Source organism: Ischnura elegans, chromosome 8, assembly GCF_921293095.1.
Source record: "Ischnura elegans chromosome 8, ioIscEleg1.1, whole genome shotgun sequence".
Classification (NCBI taxonomy): Eukaryota; Metazoa; Arthropoda; class Insecta; order Odonata; family Coenagrionidae; genus Ischnura; species Ischnura elegans.
The window spans coordinates 16,146,230-16,165,576 of NC_060253.1; the positions used below are offsets into that span (position 1 = coordinate 16,146,230).

Here is a 19,347-nt window from a genome sequence, read left to right on the forward strand (position 1 = left end):
TGTGATGTTCTACAAGGATCAAAGCAACTTATGGAATCGTTTGAATCCTAATTATAAGGACAGAGATTTCGTTCAAGCCTCGCTTGAACACATTCCCATGGAATTGGGTTTGAAACGCCACTATAACTGCCAACTTCAGTGGCGGAGGAATAGAGCTAGCGTTTATCGTCTAAAATATCAAGGAAAGACCAATGTTACACACAATTGGAAAAAATGAGTGCTTGCTAAAACCAAATTTAAATTATTTACATTTTTAACGTTTTTCATTAAAATTTTCGAAATTTCAAGGCAAAATGGCGAACAGAATATATTAACCGATTTTGAAAAAAAAAATCATATCTGTAATACCCACGCGGGTACGCAACTTTTGCCGGGTATTACGATTCGCTCCTTAAAAAAAGTGGCAAAACGAGGCACCCTAGTGCACACGCGCAGTAACTGTCTACTTTCACGCCAGCATAGCAGCTCGAACTCGTGTGACCGGGCGTGGCGAGTCGAACTACTGTCATGCGAGTACCTAGGTCTAGTAGCTGCCTACTGTCAGTTCAGCAACTCATATTGAGTAAACGCGCCCTAACGCATCACGCATTTAGATGAAGAGGGCCAGTTTCCATGGGCCACCTCGCACAGCTAATATTTCGTTTGAAAGCCTAAGTTTGTTATTCGATACCCTTTATATTCCCCTTCCTTGAACAATAGCATGCCCGTCCAATCCTTACACCCTGTAATGCCCGAGTGGGTCATTTTGACCCAATGTGACAACGTTTGCACATTTAACTCAAAATACTTAATTCCTTCCCATTTTATTTATTAGTATTGTTTATAAAGCATTTTGGAGGGTGGTAGAAAATTTAATTAGGATAAAAATATTAAAATTGTAGTTGTTCCACAATTTCTATGGTGTTATGGGAAACTAGCTACCACAATTTTGTGAATACCTATCACTTTTTCTCTGATGGGTTTGGGAGGTACAATGAATTTCAATGGTATCAGGTTAAAAAAAATTACTGTAACATTTTCACAAAATTCAGTATAAATCACACCGTTACATTGCGTACAATGGAAATGTAGAAAGGTTTCAAATGGATTTGATAGTCTGGGTCAAAATGAGCCATCCGGGCACGGCAGGTATAAGTGATGAGAAAAAAATAGAAAAAATAATAATATCAGGCCTAAATTTTGCACAGTTGTAAACCAAACTAAATAGTTGAAAGTCATTAAATATGAGTCTAACATTTTTCTTCCTTTCAAAATAATCAACATAAATATTCTATTTTTGGTCAAATTGACCCAGCCGGGCTTTCTAGTGTTAAACATAGCTAGGGACGCTCATTTCTGTGGCAGTGAGTTGATGAAGTTCAATTTCAGAAAAATATATTTTGAAATTTATGTGATAATACAATGTACTTATTTTCTTCGAGCAGCATCTTTCAGTGAGGCTATTTTTTGTTTTCATTTTACCCGTAAGTATAAGAGAAACGTCGAGCTGGGATGATTCCTGCAGTTATTTTTCCCCGCGTCCATTTCAAAGGCTCCGAAAGAGCAGCTCGATAGAAATGGGTATAGGGCGATGACGATAACTCGGCCCGTCGCCTCATTAACGCAAACTTATCTGAAAATAGCTCAAGGCCTCGCTGCGAGCTCTGGATTCGGATGTCCTCCGAGTTAAGATGTATGGCATTCATAATGTGCTCCGATCAGCATATCCCGGGACAGCGGATGCATTTATACGCGCAGACCTCGGAAGAAAAAATAAAGCCGGCGAGGCTCGTGCGATACCATTCTAGAAAACGATTTGCACTTTGCAATCGATACCTACATTTGGGGCTACAGGTAGCATAGGCGGGCGCTTAATAAATAGACAACATTTTTAATACGTTCCCGTTATTATTACCTTCCAGTGGTGTAAATATGGGGAGTAAGGGGATAGATTCCCCCCCCCCTCCCCCAATGCCTCAGAGAAATAAAAACATTATTTAAAACTATTTTTTAGTTTTGACATAGATAATAACTGCATCTGCTTAAAGTTAAATTTTTAGTGCCAAATTGATGTAAAATGTATTACCAGGCATATCATTTTTCAAAAATTTTACCGGACCCCCGCTGTCTGGGGGGGGGGGGCACCCCAGGCCATCTTATTCCCCCAAAGCATATTCCTAGTTACACCACTGCTACGTTCGCTTTGTTTTGTATAATCGGTTATAGAGTTAAATGAAGAGGGCACTTGAAAAGCTTTTCTCCCGCACGGAAATTCGGGTAAAAAAGTTACAGCCCCAGTGAAATAAAAAAGAAGGTAGCGATCCGAAATGGTACGACGCGAAAGTCAGAAAATCATTAAGGCGCCGGAGAGTATGCCATACAAAGATAAGAATAATCCGTAATTATTTATCCGCTGTTAATCGCGAGTTGATAATTGAAAAAATATAAGCCGAGTGAATGAAACATAAAAGAAAACTTTAGGTATTATATATATGTAAATTAACAATATTTTCATATTAATAACTTTGATATTAGAATAATAAGTATATTTCGCACATTAATTAATGCATTTTGTTCTTAATCCTAAAAGTGAGAAGACTGATTTTCTGTCAGACTCTTGTCCAGAAAATAATCCTGAATCCGACCTTGGCTAGGAGTATGGACTAACAGAGGCGGTTATTGTAAACGCGTATAGCCATCATATCGACCGCTCCTAGCCGCAAAGTAGCAGTATCCCAATGAATCATTCCATACAGGCGTATGTTGAATTTCTAGTCCAGAAAATCGCATTTGTAAAATTGGAGTAATAAAATCGTATCTTAAATTTCGTCCATAAAATCGTATGTCACTGTAATTGAATTGTTGGGCCGAAATACGCGGCCGAAATATGTGGGCTGGCAGTCTGACATACGGATTCATGGACGAAATTTCAGATTCGATTATATGACTCGGGTTTTACACATACGATTTTGTGGACAACGAATTCAAGATACGCCTCAATGCAATAATTTTTTGGGACACTTACTTTGCGACTAGGAGCGGTAGATATTTGTCACCTGACGCGTAAATTTTAAACATCAAACAGCTCGGGAGGAAAAATAAGCACATAATCAAAATGAAATACAATATATTTGAAAGTATTTTAAACTTTAATCACCCATTAAAGGTCACTGAGCTTTCCTTCAATGAGTTTGCTTGGTACCCAAATGCGCACCAATAGTCTCTGAGAAAAGCGTCCAATACTCTTTTTACCCCAACGTCAATTTATAGCCACCCCCTGCACCTCTAAAAAAATGGTATAAGCTGCCTCGCATTATGTGTCGTTCCACCTTGAAAATGACATCGTGTATCGAAACTTTGGTCGGCAAATAAAAATCTGAGGACCGTACAAACGTTTCTCTGTCACTACGTTGCCTGTTGCACGGTTCCATGAAATATCGCAATCAAGTCTAAAGTTGATCTAGCACATCAATAACACATACTGACAATTTCCCACGTAAAATATTTAATTACACCTGAATTTGATACAGTTTGTTTTTCTCTGACGAGGATACGAACTGCATCAAAGTCGGTGGTGATTGAGAATTTTACGTTGAAAATTTCCCGTCTATATATTAATATTCAAGAAACGAATCTGCTATTACAAATGGTGGAGTCGATTGTGATAAAAATATGTCAGGCACTCACCGTGGTTGAGTCCCACAAGGTAGCCCAAAGTTGTTGAAACATGAATAGTTTGTACACTCTGTTTCCCACACTGCGACAGTGGCATCAGCCGCGCGGTTCCTATCCCCTCAGCCTTCAGCAAACTATTCCCCGCAGCTTCCAAAAGGCCTTCAGCAGGCGATGGGGCCAACTTTCAAGCCAATGAGAGTCGGTATATATATATTAGTTGGAATTGGACCATGTAGTTACCCATATGTATTAACTAATCCGAGACGGTAACAAAGGTCAACGATCAGAAGACGATGAGGGCGACGCGCCTCGTTTCGAAATCGACGACGGAGAAGGCGGATGACGAGAATCAGAAGGCGCCAAAACGTGCGCGCCACGAGGTACGAAATATCAGCGGAGGCGACGTGCCAAAAGAGCCGGCCGCCGCTCGCCGTGGAGGGAAGGAGAGAAGGCCTTAAACCTAAAAGGTCCATAAGGATTGCTACTAGGGATGGTCGGATCGAATACCTCGGATCCAAATATCCGCGGATATCGCCCTTCATCGGATACATCGGATCCAAAGTCGCGGAAGACATCGGACCTGGATCCGAAATTTTGAATAATAGCTTCAGTGAATCCAACGCCCCACAGAAGGCGGAAATCGATAAAAGCTTGACAAAACCCTAAATTTTCACTATTTTTTGGTAAAAAAAATGGTACAGTCCGATAGAATAATGTCCAAGGATAAAGGAACTATGGCTAATTAAATATTTGGTTCACCCATCAAATCATTAGAAGCCGTTAAAGACGAGAAAGAATTATAAAAAAATTCAAATCTGAATTTCTGCAAAATTCGAGTATTTACTTTCGCTAGTGAGCCGTTAATGTGGTTGGCGCGCCCCACAAGGGTTGAAAAGTTCCGATTCTATCTTCGAATGCGCCGTCGCATGCGATTCTTGTCCTACTCATGAACCGTTTTGTTTGAAAGCTCTCGCAGAGGTTACGTAGGAGAATTTCAGCCGAGGAAAATAAAAAAGGCAAAATTGACTGGCACATATTGTGACTCTTCCCAAGAGATTTAACAATCATCGGGGGAATCTCAGCGTCAGGAATTTGAAAATGCATTTGGATCCGAAAATATCCGATCCGAAAGATCCGGCTCCGAAAATCAAGAATCCGATCCGAATCCGGATCCGAAAAAAAATCCTGGATCCGTCCATCCCTAATTGCAGCCATTATAGTGCATAACAAAATACGTTTTCAGGCAAATATTGATGCGTAGATTCCAAAAAAAATTACATGAAAGCAATATCCGTAATGGTTTCTGAGTTACGGCCTGGGACGTTAAGTAATACCGATTCTCACTCTTTTATGGTACATAGGGACATATGTGTCCCATGGCATAAAAAACTACTACTGCGAAAATTAGGGCACAAATTCGGAATTTTTCGTACCTACTCCACCGGCTACTTACACGTAAAGGTTGAATCGTATGTCCTCCTATAATTGACCGTCTGATTGATTTGTTATAAAATATCAAATTTCACTTCGTAAACAGCATTTCAAGTGAAGTTCTTAACAATGTGGAAACTACAATATCTATAGCATATCGCAAAAAAGAATTCGAAACTAGCAGCCAATAGCCTATTATTTAAAAGAATCAATTCATGTTATAATATTTCCTGGAATTTAGGTCAACGTATTTTATGAAAACAAGTTATAGCCAACGTTTCGATTTATTTTAAGCCATCATCAGGGCGATCGATTTGAAAAATACGCGATCGTAACATTTTTATGTAATAATATTGTATACCGTTGTTATCTTTTTATTTTATATTGTTCTTATGCTTTTTCTTTCATAGCCCTAATTATGGTTTAAAATAAATCGAAACGTTGGCTATAACTTGTTTTCATAAAATACGTTGACCTAAACTCCAGGAAATATTATAATATGTATTAAACAAGGTCAAGATAAGAATAGAAAAAAATAATTAAGAATCAATTCTTACAATCAATCATATATCTTCTCATTTAATTTTGAGAGAATTTAAAAAATTTGGGACATATACGTCCCTTAGACGTTAAAGGGTCAACGGGAGAAGCGCGGATGGCTAAGGATATGGCGAGCAACCGTGAGTAAAGGTGCGTTGACACTGAGTAACATGTTATACAAACAAGTTACGTGCAACATGTTTTACGAAAAAGTTACAAATCCGTATAACGTAGTACTGGTAATATTGAGTTATAAAACAAAATATCGTGTAATACAACAAGTTTTTGGTTCCCCACTTCGTGTGGGAAACCGAAAACTTGTTGTATAATACGAACTTTTGTTTTATAACACAATGTTACATGTTACACGGATTTTTAACTTTTTCGTAAAAACGTTATAAGCAACTTGTTTGTATAACATGTTTCTCAGTGTAAATGCACCTTAAATTCGGAGATTAAGTTCATATTCAAGATCACTCTGGCTTGGAAGCGAATGCGGTGCAGGTACGGGTTGTGAGGGAAAAATGTCCGTCAATATAATTTTTTTCGATTAATCGATCTTATGCTTTAAATTTTGATTTTTGCTAAAAGATCGAGGTTTTCATTTCGATTGAAAATCGATTGCTTAATGTTTATTATCGATTTTTTAGAGCAGTCGATTTTTAATATAAATGAAAACTTCGACCTCACTACTTAAATCTAAATTTGAAGCAAAATATCGATTAATCGAAAAAAATCGACAGCAACAGTAAGTACCAAAACATGCGCCTACTTTTCATTCGAAAAAATAACTCAAAAATACACATTTGAGTGGTAGAAAAAAATCTACTCAGAATACAATCGTGAAAGTAAACATTTACCAAAGCACGCACGTTAAGATTTTGGGGTTACAGCTTGTAACCACTCGACTCCAGTAAAACTTTTAAGAAAGATCACCTAATTGAGTTGCTTTCTTGATGATCGAGAGCGTACCTTTCCAATTTTATCGGCCTCAGAGAAAAGTCTTTCTCTGGGTAAGGATGACGATATCATCGGCCGACAGTGACGCTGCTGAGATGAAACGAAATGGTCAAGAACGAAGTCGAAAAATCGATTTTATATCGAAAATCGATCTCGATATCCACTATCTTTGTCTATTTAAAATCGATTTTCGATTTTAATCGAAATCGATTTCTCTATCACTAGTGCGGGGTGATTGGTACAGGGAGGTGGAGCCACACCGATCAATCTATTCGATCTATATCATTCTTCTGTTGCACCACTTTTTACCACCAACTTTAAATTAGCATTAGGTTTCCTGTCTTAGATAATCAGCCAAATAGTTACCCAACTTATAGACTCCAACCTAAACTTCGATTTAAAATGGAAGGACAGATTCACTGTAAGTACTCCCGGACGTCACATCAGAATTTCAATGCGATAAACGAAAGAATTTTAAACCGATGAACGGACAAATTAAGCTTGAACTTATTAACCTTCTCCCCTCCGCCCAAGACCCATCTACCTTCGTTCGGTCGAATACGCCGTCTCCAATCCAGCATCCAGATTTCTCCCCTCCACCGCGGCTGTCAGTCGCATATTACCTGATGTCCTTTCCGGGTCCAACCCAATTCATTCAGCAGTGGTTTTCCCAGAATTCCCGCATTTTCCTCTTCTCTGTCCCTTCCGCACCCACGCCTCCTATCAACTCCCATTACATCCACGGATCTGCACCTTATACAGGGCCATCCCCAAACAATGCTCCCATACACAAAGAAATTCCGCACAAAGCTACTCGGGTGTCTTTTCAAAGAAACCAAAAATATATTGTTAACTAAAAATACATGAATAACCTCAACTCCCAGAGTATGAGTTTATTTGCTGACGACGCTGATATCTATCGTGAAATTATTATCGTGTTCTACCGGTTAAAGTAGGTTTCCATGGAGTAATTAAGAAGAATTCTGGAAGCCCGCTTCCTTGAAGTACCTCCCTCCTCAATTCATTTTAAGGAGTACTCCTCTTCATTCTATCTCAAAATCCTATTATTTCCCTTCCTCTCCCTCGTTTACCCAACATTCTACCCTAAAACACTGGTTTCAACATCCCCTCCTGGCTCAGCACTCGCTCCATCCGTGCCTTTTGTCTCCTCCGTATCTCATCTAGAAGTTGCTTCTCCTCACCCACCATGTCCAGCATTTCGTCGTTCCTCCTCCTCTCCGTCCACTACACCTTCTCCATTCTTCGCCACACCCACATCTCGAACGCCTCCTTTCTCATCTCGTTCTCCTTCCGAAGTGTCCACGTTCCTGCACCGTAAAGCACTACACACCAAATTAGTCTCTTCACTGACCTTTTCTTGAAACACTTACATGCATCGCGATATAAGTAAAAAAATTTCACTGTGAAATTTAATCATTTCATTTAAAAGAAGTTCATCGAAATCTGAAAGCAACCCCGCAAATCGTCTCCATAGTTTCGTGGAAGAAAGAAAAACGTTCACGCTTGGAACCAAGACGAGGTATCAGAACTCAATCTGAGCAAATACAAGTCGGTACATTTCTTGAAAAAGGTGACCGAACTATCCCTATGTATGTGTTGTGGGTGGTTTTGAGGCAAACGCGACAGATGAATTGTGCGAAAACTCCACAGAGAAAAAAATCATTCGCGTTGAACAGGATTCAAACCCGGATCCCCTAATTTCCGCTCGAGTGCTTTATCCAGTTAAGATACCGAGGCATCATTCCTCTCTGAGGATATTTGTGGACACTACCGAACAAGGTGGTATGGAATGCTGAGCATATATTTAATGCTACGAGCAGCCCAAATCATGCGCACAGCTCCACAGTTGGAAAGCAGGCTCGTACCTGAAACAAATGGAGGTGTTCGCTCTTGACAAGTGGCCGGTTGTGGCGCTGAGGGTACGATTTGGACTGATTGTGGCATCATATGCTCAGCAGTTCATAACACCTTGACCGGCTCTATCAAAAAAATATCCATTGCTTACAATTAGCTTGACTGGCTTAAGCACAATACCGAAAATCGGGGGATCCGGGTTCGAATCCTGTTCAAAAATGATTTTTTTCTCTGAGGATTTTTTCGCCCAATTTGTGCATTGTGGGTGACTCCTGTAAAAAGTTATTACCGTATCTGGTCCCGGTATACTCAAAACCCGTGACAGATGAAGCCAAATATCTGAGAATTATGATAACGTTTAACCTTCCTTGGGGATAATATACGAGAAATATTTGTGGCACAGCCATGAAGAAGCAAAGATTCATCAAGCGAATTTTTGGAAGATTTTATGATCAAGAAGTCAACAAGTGAACGAGAGGTGTTATTTCGCAATCGTCAGACCACACATGCAGTACTTATCGAGCAAATATGAATTACGTCGAAAAATGACTCGACGAAGGGAAGCTCCGCGATTCGTTAAAAACTTCCTCGACCGAACAGAAAAAGCAACTTGCTACGCAAATAGGGAAGTTCCCTTCATCAGAGAAATATAAAGGAATTGATTGCGATTCGTTACCCACCATTAGTGTATTCATAATATACAAATTATTTGGTTTTATAATTTCCAGTTTAGACGAATGGCAATGGTCAATTTTAACTGCATTTGGAAAGGCCAGATTGGCGCCCATGCGATGCCACTTCACGTGACATCACAGGGACCTAGTTTCTATACGAGTAGATAGGAGTTTTACATCGTCTGAGATTACCAATTCATGCATGAGGCACAGTGCCCAGGGAAACATGCCTTAATAATCAGCTATTAAAACTGGCTAAGGTCGGAAAGTTTTCTTCGTTTGTTAAGGTATTAATAATCCTTATTTAAGCCAAGCGCTACCAGCTAGCATGGTACTCGGCTACCTGCTAGCATCCTGCGTCGTATCAGCGCTCAGAGCCTCGCCCCATGGTCACCTCACACGGCGGCAGCGGGATCCAGACTGACGTCACACGGGCTTTTTCCAGCATTCATACTTAGCCGTCAATTTTCGCGCGCTTGAATAGATATCGTCATTTAAAAATCTGAAAGCGAGAAATGCGTACTCTAGTAGTAATAATATTTCGATTTAGGCAATAAAAAACAATATAAAAAACCACCCTATTCACAAATAGGCCTATTCCCTCTCATTCCAGCTATGTATTATTTTCACTTCAACTCTCAAACCTTACATCACCAAGCATTCTTAATAGGAAACAACCCTATTATGCCTTGGGAGCCGCCGGAGACTCTTACTCTAGGAGCTAAAGCTTGAATCACACGATCATTAGTTTCGTCCTTCCTGGTGATCATCCGAGCGATCGCTTTTAGGGATCGGAAAAGTTATCGCTCGAGTGATCATTTTTCTGAATTACACGGTCCCTGCCGCCGTCGCTTCTCGCATCATTTCCGATATCAAAGCTCTATGTCGTTAAATATGTCGTTTCCACGATTGTCAAACTTTGCCCTGCAATTGCTCCATACGAGCATGCGTTCTTATTGGCTGATATGGTGTTTAAGTGACACTGTCAGCGACCAGACGAGTGATGAAAAAAGTGATGGATACAATTGCGCGCGACGATCATTTCCGAGTGATCACTCGATAGATCGCTGAAGTGATCACTCGAAAATGGCGAAAAAAATGATCGTGTTATTCAGCTTAGATTGTTTGAGCAATCCGGAATAGGTATCCTTCGGGTTGACACAAAGAACATCATCTAAGAACCTCACTGTATTTCTCGGGCGGACAGAAATGATTCATCAGAAGAGATATATTGCCCAATGGATAGGTATTGGAATTCTTTTTTACCCCGAACAGCAAAGGAATTTCATGAATTCTATGCGGGACTCAGTACGTGCATCTCGTTTTATTTTTTTAATTTCATCTCTTTTTGGTTTACGGCTGGTGTCCTTATACCCTTCGACGGACTCCAATTCACTCTACTTGCGGGTAGTGCTAAATTATAGATGATAACTATTCAGATATCTTTTTCAAGGAACTCAAAGTACATGAAATACGTAAATATAAAGGATTTTAAAGATGCTCATAAGACTGCGTAGTTAAAAATGTTTTGATAACATTCCGATCCTATTTTGACAATTTTATTGTTTTTTGCCTCATTCCAAAAGCATTTATATCGAAATATTCCAAAAGTTTAGGAGCTGTATCGCTAAACTCATTACATAATGATTGTCATTCATTGACGCACAGCAAGCGCTTTCTGAAACTATCCCGATACACCATGCTAGATGCCACGATATCCAAGTGGACAACACAAATATTATTGGGTGCTTTTGTTACCGTAGTATGCAATTACAGTGTTTTGTTTGTGTTAAAAGAAACTTAAAATTAATATATGAATATGAATCAGAACAACAATTTTTTATCACAATCTATGAATAAATTAAATATTTCTCTTTATTTTTTGTCTTTCTCAATGAACATACATGGTTTGAAATTATTTTCATTATTTTCCTTTCTGCAAGTAGCAATTAAAATAATTTTTAAAATATTTTTTTTCTCTTTTTTCCATTTCTTTATATTTTTCGCATAATATTGGGACAGTGACCATTAACTATAACAGACCATTTAAAACTAGAAGAATGTTAGGTATAGGAGAAACTTATGAAAGAGTGACCCGGTGAGGCAGTGTATATTTTGTTGGCATTGACGGATCATAATTCCATTTTTCATATTAATTAAGTACCCAATTCTTTATGTAATGTTTTTTTATAATTGCTTACCTTTATGTTTATTGTATTTGTTATTGCTTAATATATGTTCCAGGCTGAGGACAGAAAATCAATCAGAAGAGGGCGGTTCAAACAAGGGAAGTTGAATATCAAACGCTACTGTGTCGATAAATTGAAACATTTTATTTAATATTGAAATCACATCATGGTCATTAGGTACCTACACTACACAAGTGAACCTTACAAAGTTTTATTCTTTTACTAGCTGACCCGGCGAACTTCGTACCGCCTAACATTCAATGAACTTATACATAGTTTAGTTGCACCATTTATAAATAAAGAGCGGCTGTATCGTTTTAAACTCATTTGATTTACTATAAATTAAAACCTATGAAGCAGCATTCGTATCAAATGACTTAAGGCGCGCCAGTTATAGTATCTCTGTTTGGAAAAAATGCACTGCGTAAACGTGCTGCATGCGTAAACGCACCACGGTGTGCCCTACACATTCGGGTTTAATGTCTTGCGTCAAGCGCCTTCTGATAAACAACAGTTTTTGTTTTGTTATCGGGTGCAAGATAAAGCGAATGAAGCTAAAATAAAAATAGCGAAGCGAAGCAGGGACGCAGCGAGGGGGGTTTTTGGGGGTTAAAACCCCCCCAAAAGCTCAGAGAATCTTTTTATAAAACATTTGGTTATTAATATTAGGGGGACGGATGAGTCACAAAATATTTAACTGTTCACACAGCCGCAAAACCTACCATTTTGAACCTTATATCCTAAAAAATGTCTGGGGAGGGCTCCCACACCTCTCGCTTACCTTGGCGAGTTTTCTATGCCCTACAGACCCGCCAGTATTAGCTGCGCCTATCCTTAATTCCTAGGTGCGCCCTTGAAGCGAAGGAAGAAATACAGCGGATGGTTTACCGACTCGTAAACATACCACATATTATTTACCATGAGAAAATCATGGGTTTTCACTGACACGAGAAAAAACATCACAAAAACTGAAAGACTGACCATGCGATTTGTTAATCGTTATCACGAATTGGAAATTGAATACGTTTAAGCTCAAAAGGACATATAAGTTGGGATCATGGAATCTTCGGATTGAGAACTTCCTCATCTTTGAATTTTCCTTTGAGTATAGTGGCGTGAATAACTTTCATTATCAGTTTTTTTAATAACCAAACACGTTCCGTTGGATAGTTTTGGTTGGTTTAGGTTTCGAAAGATCATGAACACAGAGCCTACCTTTAGCTGTAAATTATGCCGTGATAAGCCAGGTGCATCCAAGGACTTTTAATATTCAGATAGATAGTTGGTGGTTTCGTCTTCGTTTATTACAAAGTTAAAAGATTTGATTTCATGCAGAGTACACGGAAATTACTGATAATCAACAATTGCTTGGAGATTTGTTTACACACACGGTAGTTATGTGTTTGTTGACAACTCAATTCTAGCTGAGCTTACCTCTGATTCAATTATTTTAATACTATTTTAATATTACTTAAATATTTTTAACATGTTTGAACATTTTAATTTTTTTAATATTGTTAAAAATATCAGTCAATACATTAGTAAAAACGAAAACAAATCTTTTTTTTTGACCGTCTTAACAATCAACTCCTAAAAACATATCTCTAAGATAAATTTGAATTTTTTTTGTGAACTTTTCCTATTTTTTAATGTCCTATATGTTATCCGGAGTTGAGAGGAATCCAAAGAGCCTATGTCACTAAAATCGGTGCAGCCGTTCTCGAGTTATAAGTGTTCTAACTAACACGATTTTCGACTTTCTTTTATATATATAGATTTACAATCATTTACTCCTTATTGGCGATGCATTTTTTTAGTGTTCCACTCATTTCTTCAATTCTCAATTTTTCAAGAGTATATCTCATAAATTTTAACCCCGTCAATGAGCAAATTTTTTTTTCACATAAACCCAGACACATGCATGCGCGGGAAATCAACTATAAATACTGGAGCAGACATTGCAGCCGATAGAAAAATATTCATTCAGGTGCTTGGTGGCATTCATTCTTTCTTTTCCTTCACATCCAATAAATGAAATGTCACGCAGTTAAAATACACATGTCGGTTGCCTATATGGATTCGATAGATAACGGGAGAACAAATAGCCATGCCTCAGGTTTGCCTTGCGTAATTACCACTAAAAGCCCTTACGCCATGCCAATAGATATTTTCAAACACACATCCAATCTGGACACTCCAATTAAGGGAAAATAAAAGACCCAATTCAAAGGGACCGCTTTGCTTTCATCCATTCACTGAAAAGAAGCGAAGGCTACGCACAGAAAATCAATCAGAAGAGGGTGGTTCAATCATGGCAAGTTGAATATCGAACACTACTGGACCGAAAAATTGAAATCTCTAACTTGATCGAGAAAGCACGTCATGATTACTAGGTACTACATTTATAAAGAGACTGCTACATCAGTGTGGAGAGAAATGGAATTGTTATGCTTTCTGTTGACATTTTGCGGTCGGAAGTTAACAGAAACATAGCATTCGCAGCAGTGGAAAATTTAGTCTGAAAAGTATGATGCATAAAGAAATTATGTTTTTTCGCTATCATTTCTCCTGCTAGGCACTACTTTTTTTTTAAATATTAAACATTGAGGAATAATTAATGCCTTCTTAGCACAGCGTGTGCTGGCATTGTAAGGTAAGCAGCTAAGGTGATTAGTGTCTTTCCCTGCACTTTTCCATGAATACAGCACTTTTCACGTGGCAGAGTGAAGAAGACCAGCGTGGTTGCACAAATAAGCATCTGAGGCCTTTCAGCACTTCCCGTGCTGAACGTAGTACTGTAGACCTTTACTCCAGCGCTCGCCATTATCAATGCTTTGTGCCATTTCTTAACAATCAACCTTTGAAGCGAGGAATAGGTGTTTGGATTAATTTTAAAGAACGGGGAACTTGCATGGGTCGTCGATTGCTCTAAAAAATAGTTTGAATAAGTAAAATGGATACATTAGCTCGCAAAAATACCTAAAGTTTCTCCATTCAGCATAAATTTTTCAAGCCACTAATTGGTAGACTTATTAACATTATTCTTTCGCTTTGTTGACGGTAAATCATTATTGTGAAACACTCCCTTCGTATAATACGTCATTCGTCGATTCAGTTCAAACTTCGAAATGTGTATGGAATTGCACGAAATGCATTTACGAAAGTAACTGGAGGGGAGAACGCCAAAAAATGTGTGAACAGTAATTAATTATGAGGGTAATAAAACTCAGCATTGACAGTCAAGTTGAATGCAGCGGTCTCATTACTTAGTGGAATGGTGATATTATCTCATATTCTCAAGTGTTACACCCGCGTCACACATGTTTTTTACGAATTTGTCAAAGTTATTTGACTGGCGTTATGAGCGCGAATAACGATTGTGTGCAATTCAATAGAATTTCTTGGTAAGTAATTTAAAAATAACTAACTGCCCATTATTTCCTCGTAGAGAAAAAGAGCGAATTTCGATGATTCCGAGAATACATGCATGGAATGCCAGTAACCAAACTTCTGCGAATGTCCTGAGTGTAATATAAGGGGTCGCGTAATCGTTGAAATATGGAGACATGCGGATAGCAGCCCAAGGTCGACCTGCGCGATAAGCATGAGAACGAGCGCTAAAATTGGGAAATTAGGGTATTAAAATTTCTCAACATATCCTCTGATCAATTTATTCGCGATAAAATTTATGCCCTTTCGCATGTCGCCTACTTGTCGCGTGAAGACATCGAAAATGATTAGGATTTAATTGGGAATAGATAGAGAGAAAACTGGATGATGAAGCTTTAATTCAGACGAAGTCACCCTGGTTTTAAAAATATTTTCCTCCCATGAAATCAAGACACTTTGAAAGGAATAGCACGCTCCAATGACCTTAAGAATGATTGAAATAGCAATTGAACCTGATAGGGCAACTAGATGGATGGGCAGGACCCAGAGGATACGCGTTAGGAAGTCACTTTAGGAACATCTTCTAAAGGTCGCGGTAGAGCAAATAACGCAGAGCACTGAGTACTGTTTCACAAAATTTTTAATGTCGCCGACTAGTTATAAAGGTTATAGCTTCGTTATTGAAAAACTGTTTGCTAACACGAAGCACTGTTCATAAACTTGTTTAGTGCAGTCGACTAGTTTCAACGGCTAAAGCTATGATTCATGTCGTAGCAAAAAAAGAGTCTCTATAACGACGCTATTCATCATTCTGCAATAACACCATTCACTTTAAATCACAACGATTAAATAAGGGGAGAATGGCGCCTCGGAAGCTAAACTTGCTAACGCACTCGACCAGAAATCGAACGATTCGGGTTCGAATCCTGGTTAAGGCGAATTTTTTTACTCACTGGATTTTTCGCACGACGATTAAAATCAAACGTACCAGAAAATGAAAATCAATAATGAATCCATTTCTTTCGGAGAGTTTTTAAAATAAAAAATCGAAATTAATAGCTTACAACTTATCTCGCATTGCAAAATAAAGATTACTAGAAGCCAACGGACGTATGGTGAGGCAATAATACTGGTGCAATGCATCTAAGGAATTTTTCTTGATCTTTACACAGCTAATTTTTTTCCATGGTGCGGGGCTCTTCCTTCAGAAAAAATGGATTACCACGATGATGGAAGAGAAACACTTTTTTTAGTAATTTCCCGCACTTGAACGAAACAACCACCATTTCTCTTTTCCGTCTGCACAATCTCTTTTGGCCTTGCTGGCATTTTATCAGACTCTGGTGTTCTTATTTGTTAACTAATTGGTGAATGGTTAGCGTTTTTGCGCTTCATATGCAGTGTATGTCTCCCTTGTTTATCATTCATCAACCCTTTTCCCTCTATCCCAGAAATTTCCTTTCCCAACCCCAGTTACATCACAGAGAGTGGTTTGAGGCGCGCATCCTATGACTTTTCTCCACATGCTAGCACCCAGGCTATCAGTAACTAATCGCTCTCTGTTCTACCGACTTTGTGACCAGATAAATTCCCTTCATACTGACATTGATCCGTTTTCGCTATAAATCAAATATTTTTCTCACTTGGCATCGTCTCATTTTACGCACAATGACTACATAACTTGCTAAATACTGAGGTAGTGGCCACTGTAATCTGCTTGTTGTTTTTGTTATGATTCGCTACTGTTTGGTTTGTAAATGAAATTATCTTATTTGCTTAATTATTATTTGCCATGAGTGAACTTAAAATTTTCGGTCAAACTCTATGAGTACCATTTTATTAAAAATATTAAAGAATGAAAAATATCGGCGCTCAGCTGTGGCTCGAAACCTTAAAAATGATTGATGCCGTTGAAACCTGGGTGAATAAATAGCATGCTTTATTAAATTGCGGAAAATTACTAAGTAAAAGTATTTCCTTCAATGATCACGATGAGAAAACAAATTATAAGATAAAGATTCCATTACCGTGCGGCTAATTTGGATTGCTAGGTCTATGCAGTGTGTCGCTTTATTTTGTCTATTATAACTATGTTCGGTCGATTACTTTGAAATTTTCGGTCGGTTATGATTCCAGCATTCCAGCATATCTTGGATTTATCATTTTCCTTAACATCAGGTGGATGGTATTTGTAATACGGTGCATCGGTGACGAGAATTCCACTTTTTCTTGTCAGTACCTGATGCATGATTTTGGCCACATTGCAAGGTCTACTCGTGTCTTCCTAGCTAGGGTCATGCAATTTCCCATAATATGCGTTAATCTCTCGGCTTGCTTTTCACATCTTCTACATTAAATATTGTGTATTTTTTCTTATAACATTAACTTTCTGTAGTTTTTCGTCTGTATTGTACGATCTTGAATGGCCCTCATAAAACGAAGTTTCTCCAAATATGTTTCCTCGTTTTAACTACATAATTGAATACAGTTTGTCTACGTATGGCAGGCTTAACTGATGAAGGTGGTGCCAATGTAGTTCTTTACTCACCCATTTGTTTATTAGCTCTTCTTTTGTTTGAATCTCGATAATCTCCTTGCTGCTTAGCTACAGTGGTGCGTAGTGCGTGTCTACTTCTCATATTAATTCAAAAAGTTTGTAATTGACTACTTTGCTGTAGAAGTACTGCCGAAGGTCGACAATTTGCTTGTTGTGAAGCTGCATAACATCAAGAATTCCAAGTCTTCCTTCATATGTGGGATACTCCAGAGTTACTATTTCCATAGAGCTTTTTGGTTGCTGCAAACGGTGTTTTGTGAGAAGGGTTCTCACAGCTCTATTTAAATCATTAAGATCGGTGGATGCCCATTTTATAATCCCAAAGGTATACAGAAGGGCAGGTATCGCAAAAGTGTTGATGGCTTTAACTTTATTTCGCTCATTAAGCCCCGTTTTTAGGATTTTTTCTATCCTGCTGCTGAGTTGCTTCTTTCACGTGTTTCTCAGCCGCGTATGGGGTATGTCTATTTGCTGGCCAATGCTTAGGTATCTGTAGTTTTCGGATTCCTTGAGGTCATCGGTCCATCTGTGGTTGTTAGGTTACCCTTATGCTGAAAAATGGATATGCATTTATCTATACCGAGTTCCATCCATATGCCTTTAGTAAAGTGGTAGATTATGGAAGGTAATTTATGTAGTTGTATGAGTGAGTTTGCTTAATACTTCAAATCATCCGTATGTAGTAGATGGTTTATGGTGTAGTTGTTATTTTTCGTGCTTGTTGATACCTTGAATCCATAACCTGTAGAGTGTACAGTTAAGTGATTTACTTTGGGGTCATTCCATTTCAAATCGCCCAATGTGAATAAAATTTGTTGCTCGACATTTTTAATTATCCTGATTTTTTAATCATTGGTTCCCTACAAGTAGACATTCACAAAACGCCATTTGAAAAAATTTGTACAAACCATACTTTTTTTTGCAGCCATTTTTAAAAGGGCGGCTGGGCAAATTTTGATGAAAAGCGTGATTCGCATCAAGTTTAATTTCGAAGTGGGTTTGGGCACATACAAAACCGTAGAGCGCTGAGGGAGTCGCTCTGGAGTATCCCTTGGCGGAAGTATATTGGTTTACCGTGTTCAGTCGACTCGTCGTTGACCATTTTTTAATTTTAATTCAAAGAAGGCTATTATTCTTGGGGTGATTTAATATAGTCAAAGTACTTCTAGTGAGGAGGAATGAGGTATAGAGTCAAAAGCTTTTCTATAGTCTATATAACTCTTTATATTACTATTATCATCAAGTGACGCCTTCAATAAACGCGAAAAATTGTGCCGTCACAGGGTAAATATTTCAAGTATTATGGTAAAGAGGGAACTGTAAATAGGAGAAGCGCTGGAGGCGCGTATTTCGGGCAATGAAAGGACACGTGCGATGGCCTGAGGTTTATACGGCGCCATAATCGCACGGGGAACAGAAAAAAAATTCACCTCCGCTCGTGTTTACCCTAGAAGTGACTGCGACCTTGACTAGATTTGACCTATATTTTCCTTGGGCATAAAAGGCTCGAGACACGTTTTGGCGCGGTTAAATCGATAATTTTTATAACTTTACCCCGAAGCCGAAACAGAGGGAAGAGTTTCAGCACGCAGAGGCCTCGGCGTAAATTGCCACTCGCGAATAAAACGAAAAAACTAAGGCACATTAGGATAGACAGCTTTGATTGGTGGTCGTATTTCGCTGCATGTAATGCTGGGAAACAAACGCTGAACATATAAGGAAGGATTTTGCCCTCAAAACTCCATGAGTAATTCCAGGGAATGATTGGGAGGGAAGGGTGGAGAAAATCCGGGCGACGGCATTAGCCTACCCTTAACGAAAGACGCCAAAGGGACCACGACTGAACGTCCCATCCGACGGACGGAGGGATATACTTGAAAAGGTGGTATTGAGGCTTATTGATAGTTATTAGTGTTAACTGCAGACTTTTTTATTGTTCACAGTGTCCCTTACGATGCTGGAATGTGCTCGATGAAGGATATGAGTGTCAATAATCTTGGTAATTGCTAAATTACATGGGTATGAAATGAATTTGGTGGGGAATGTGAGTAATTCTTTGTTTCCTTCATTATTCCAT

At 38.7% G+C, this 19,347-nt stretch overlaps 1 protein-coding gene across 3 annotated transcripts in view; it reads right to left on the reverse strand.

Moving 5' to 3' along the window:
- The window catches only part of LOC124163225, a 794,093-nt gene that overhangs the window by 707,047 nt on the left and 67,699 nt on the right, over positions 1 to 19,347 (reverse strand). The window contains exon 1 of one of the 3 annotated variants that reach the window (XM_046539974.1): positions 3,667 to 3,723. The exons of the other annotated variants lie outside the window; for them this stretch is intronic. Coding sequence (XP_046395930.1) covers positions 3,667 to 3,708 — 42 coding nt within the window. The 5' untranslated portion in view covers positions 3,709 to 3,723. Of the gene's footprint in view, positions 1 to 3,666; positions 3,724 to 19,347 lie in introns of those variants that run through there. 3 annotated transcript variants of the gene reach the window in all.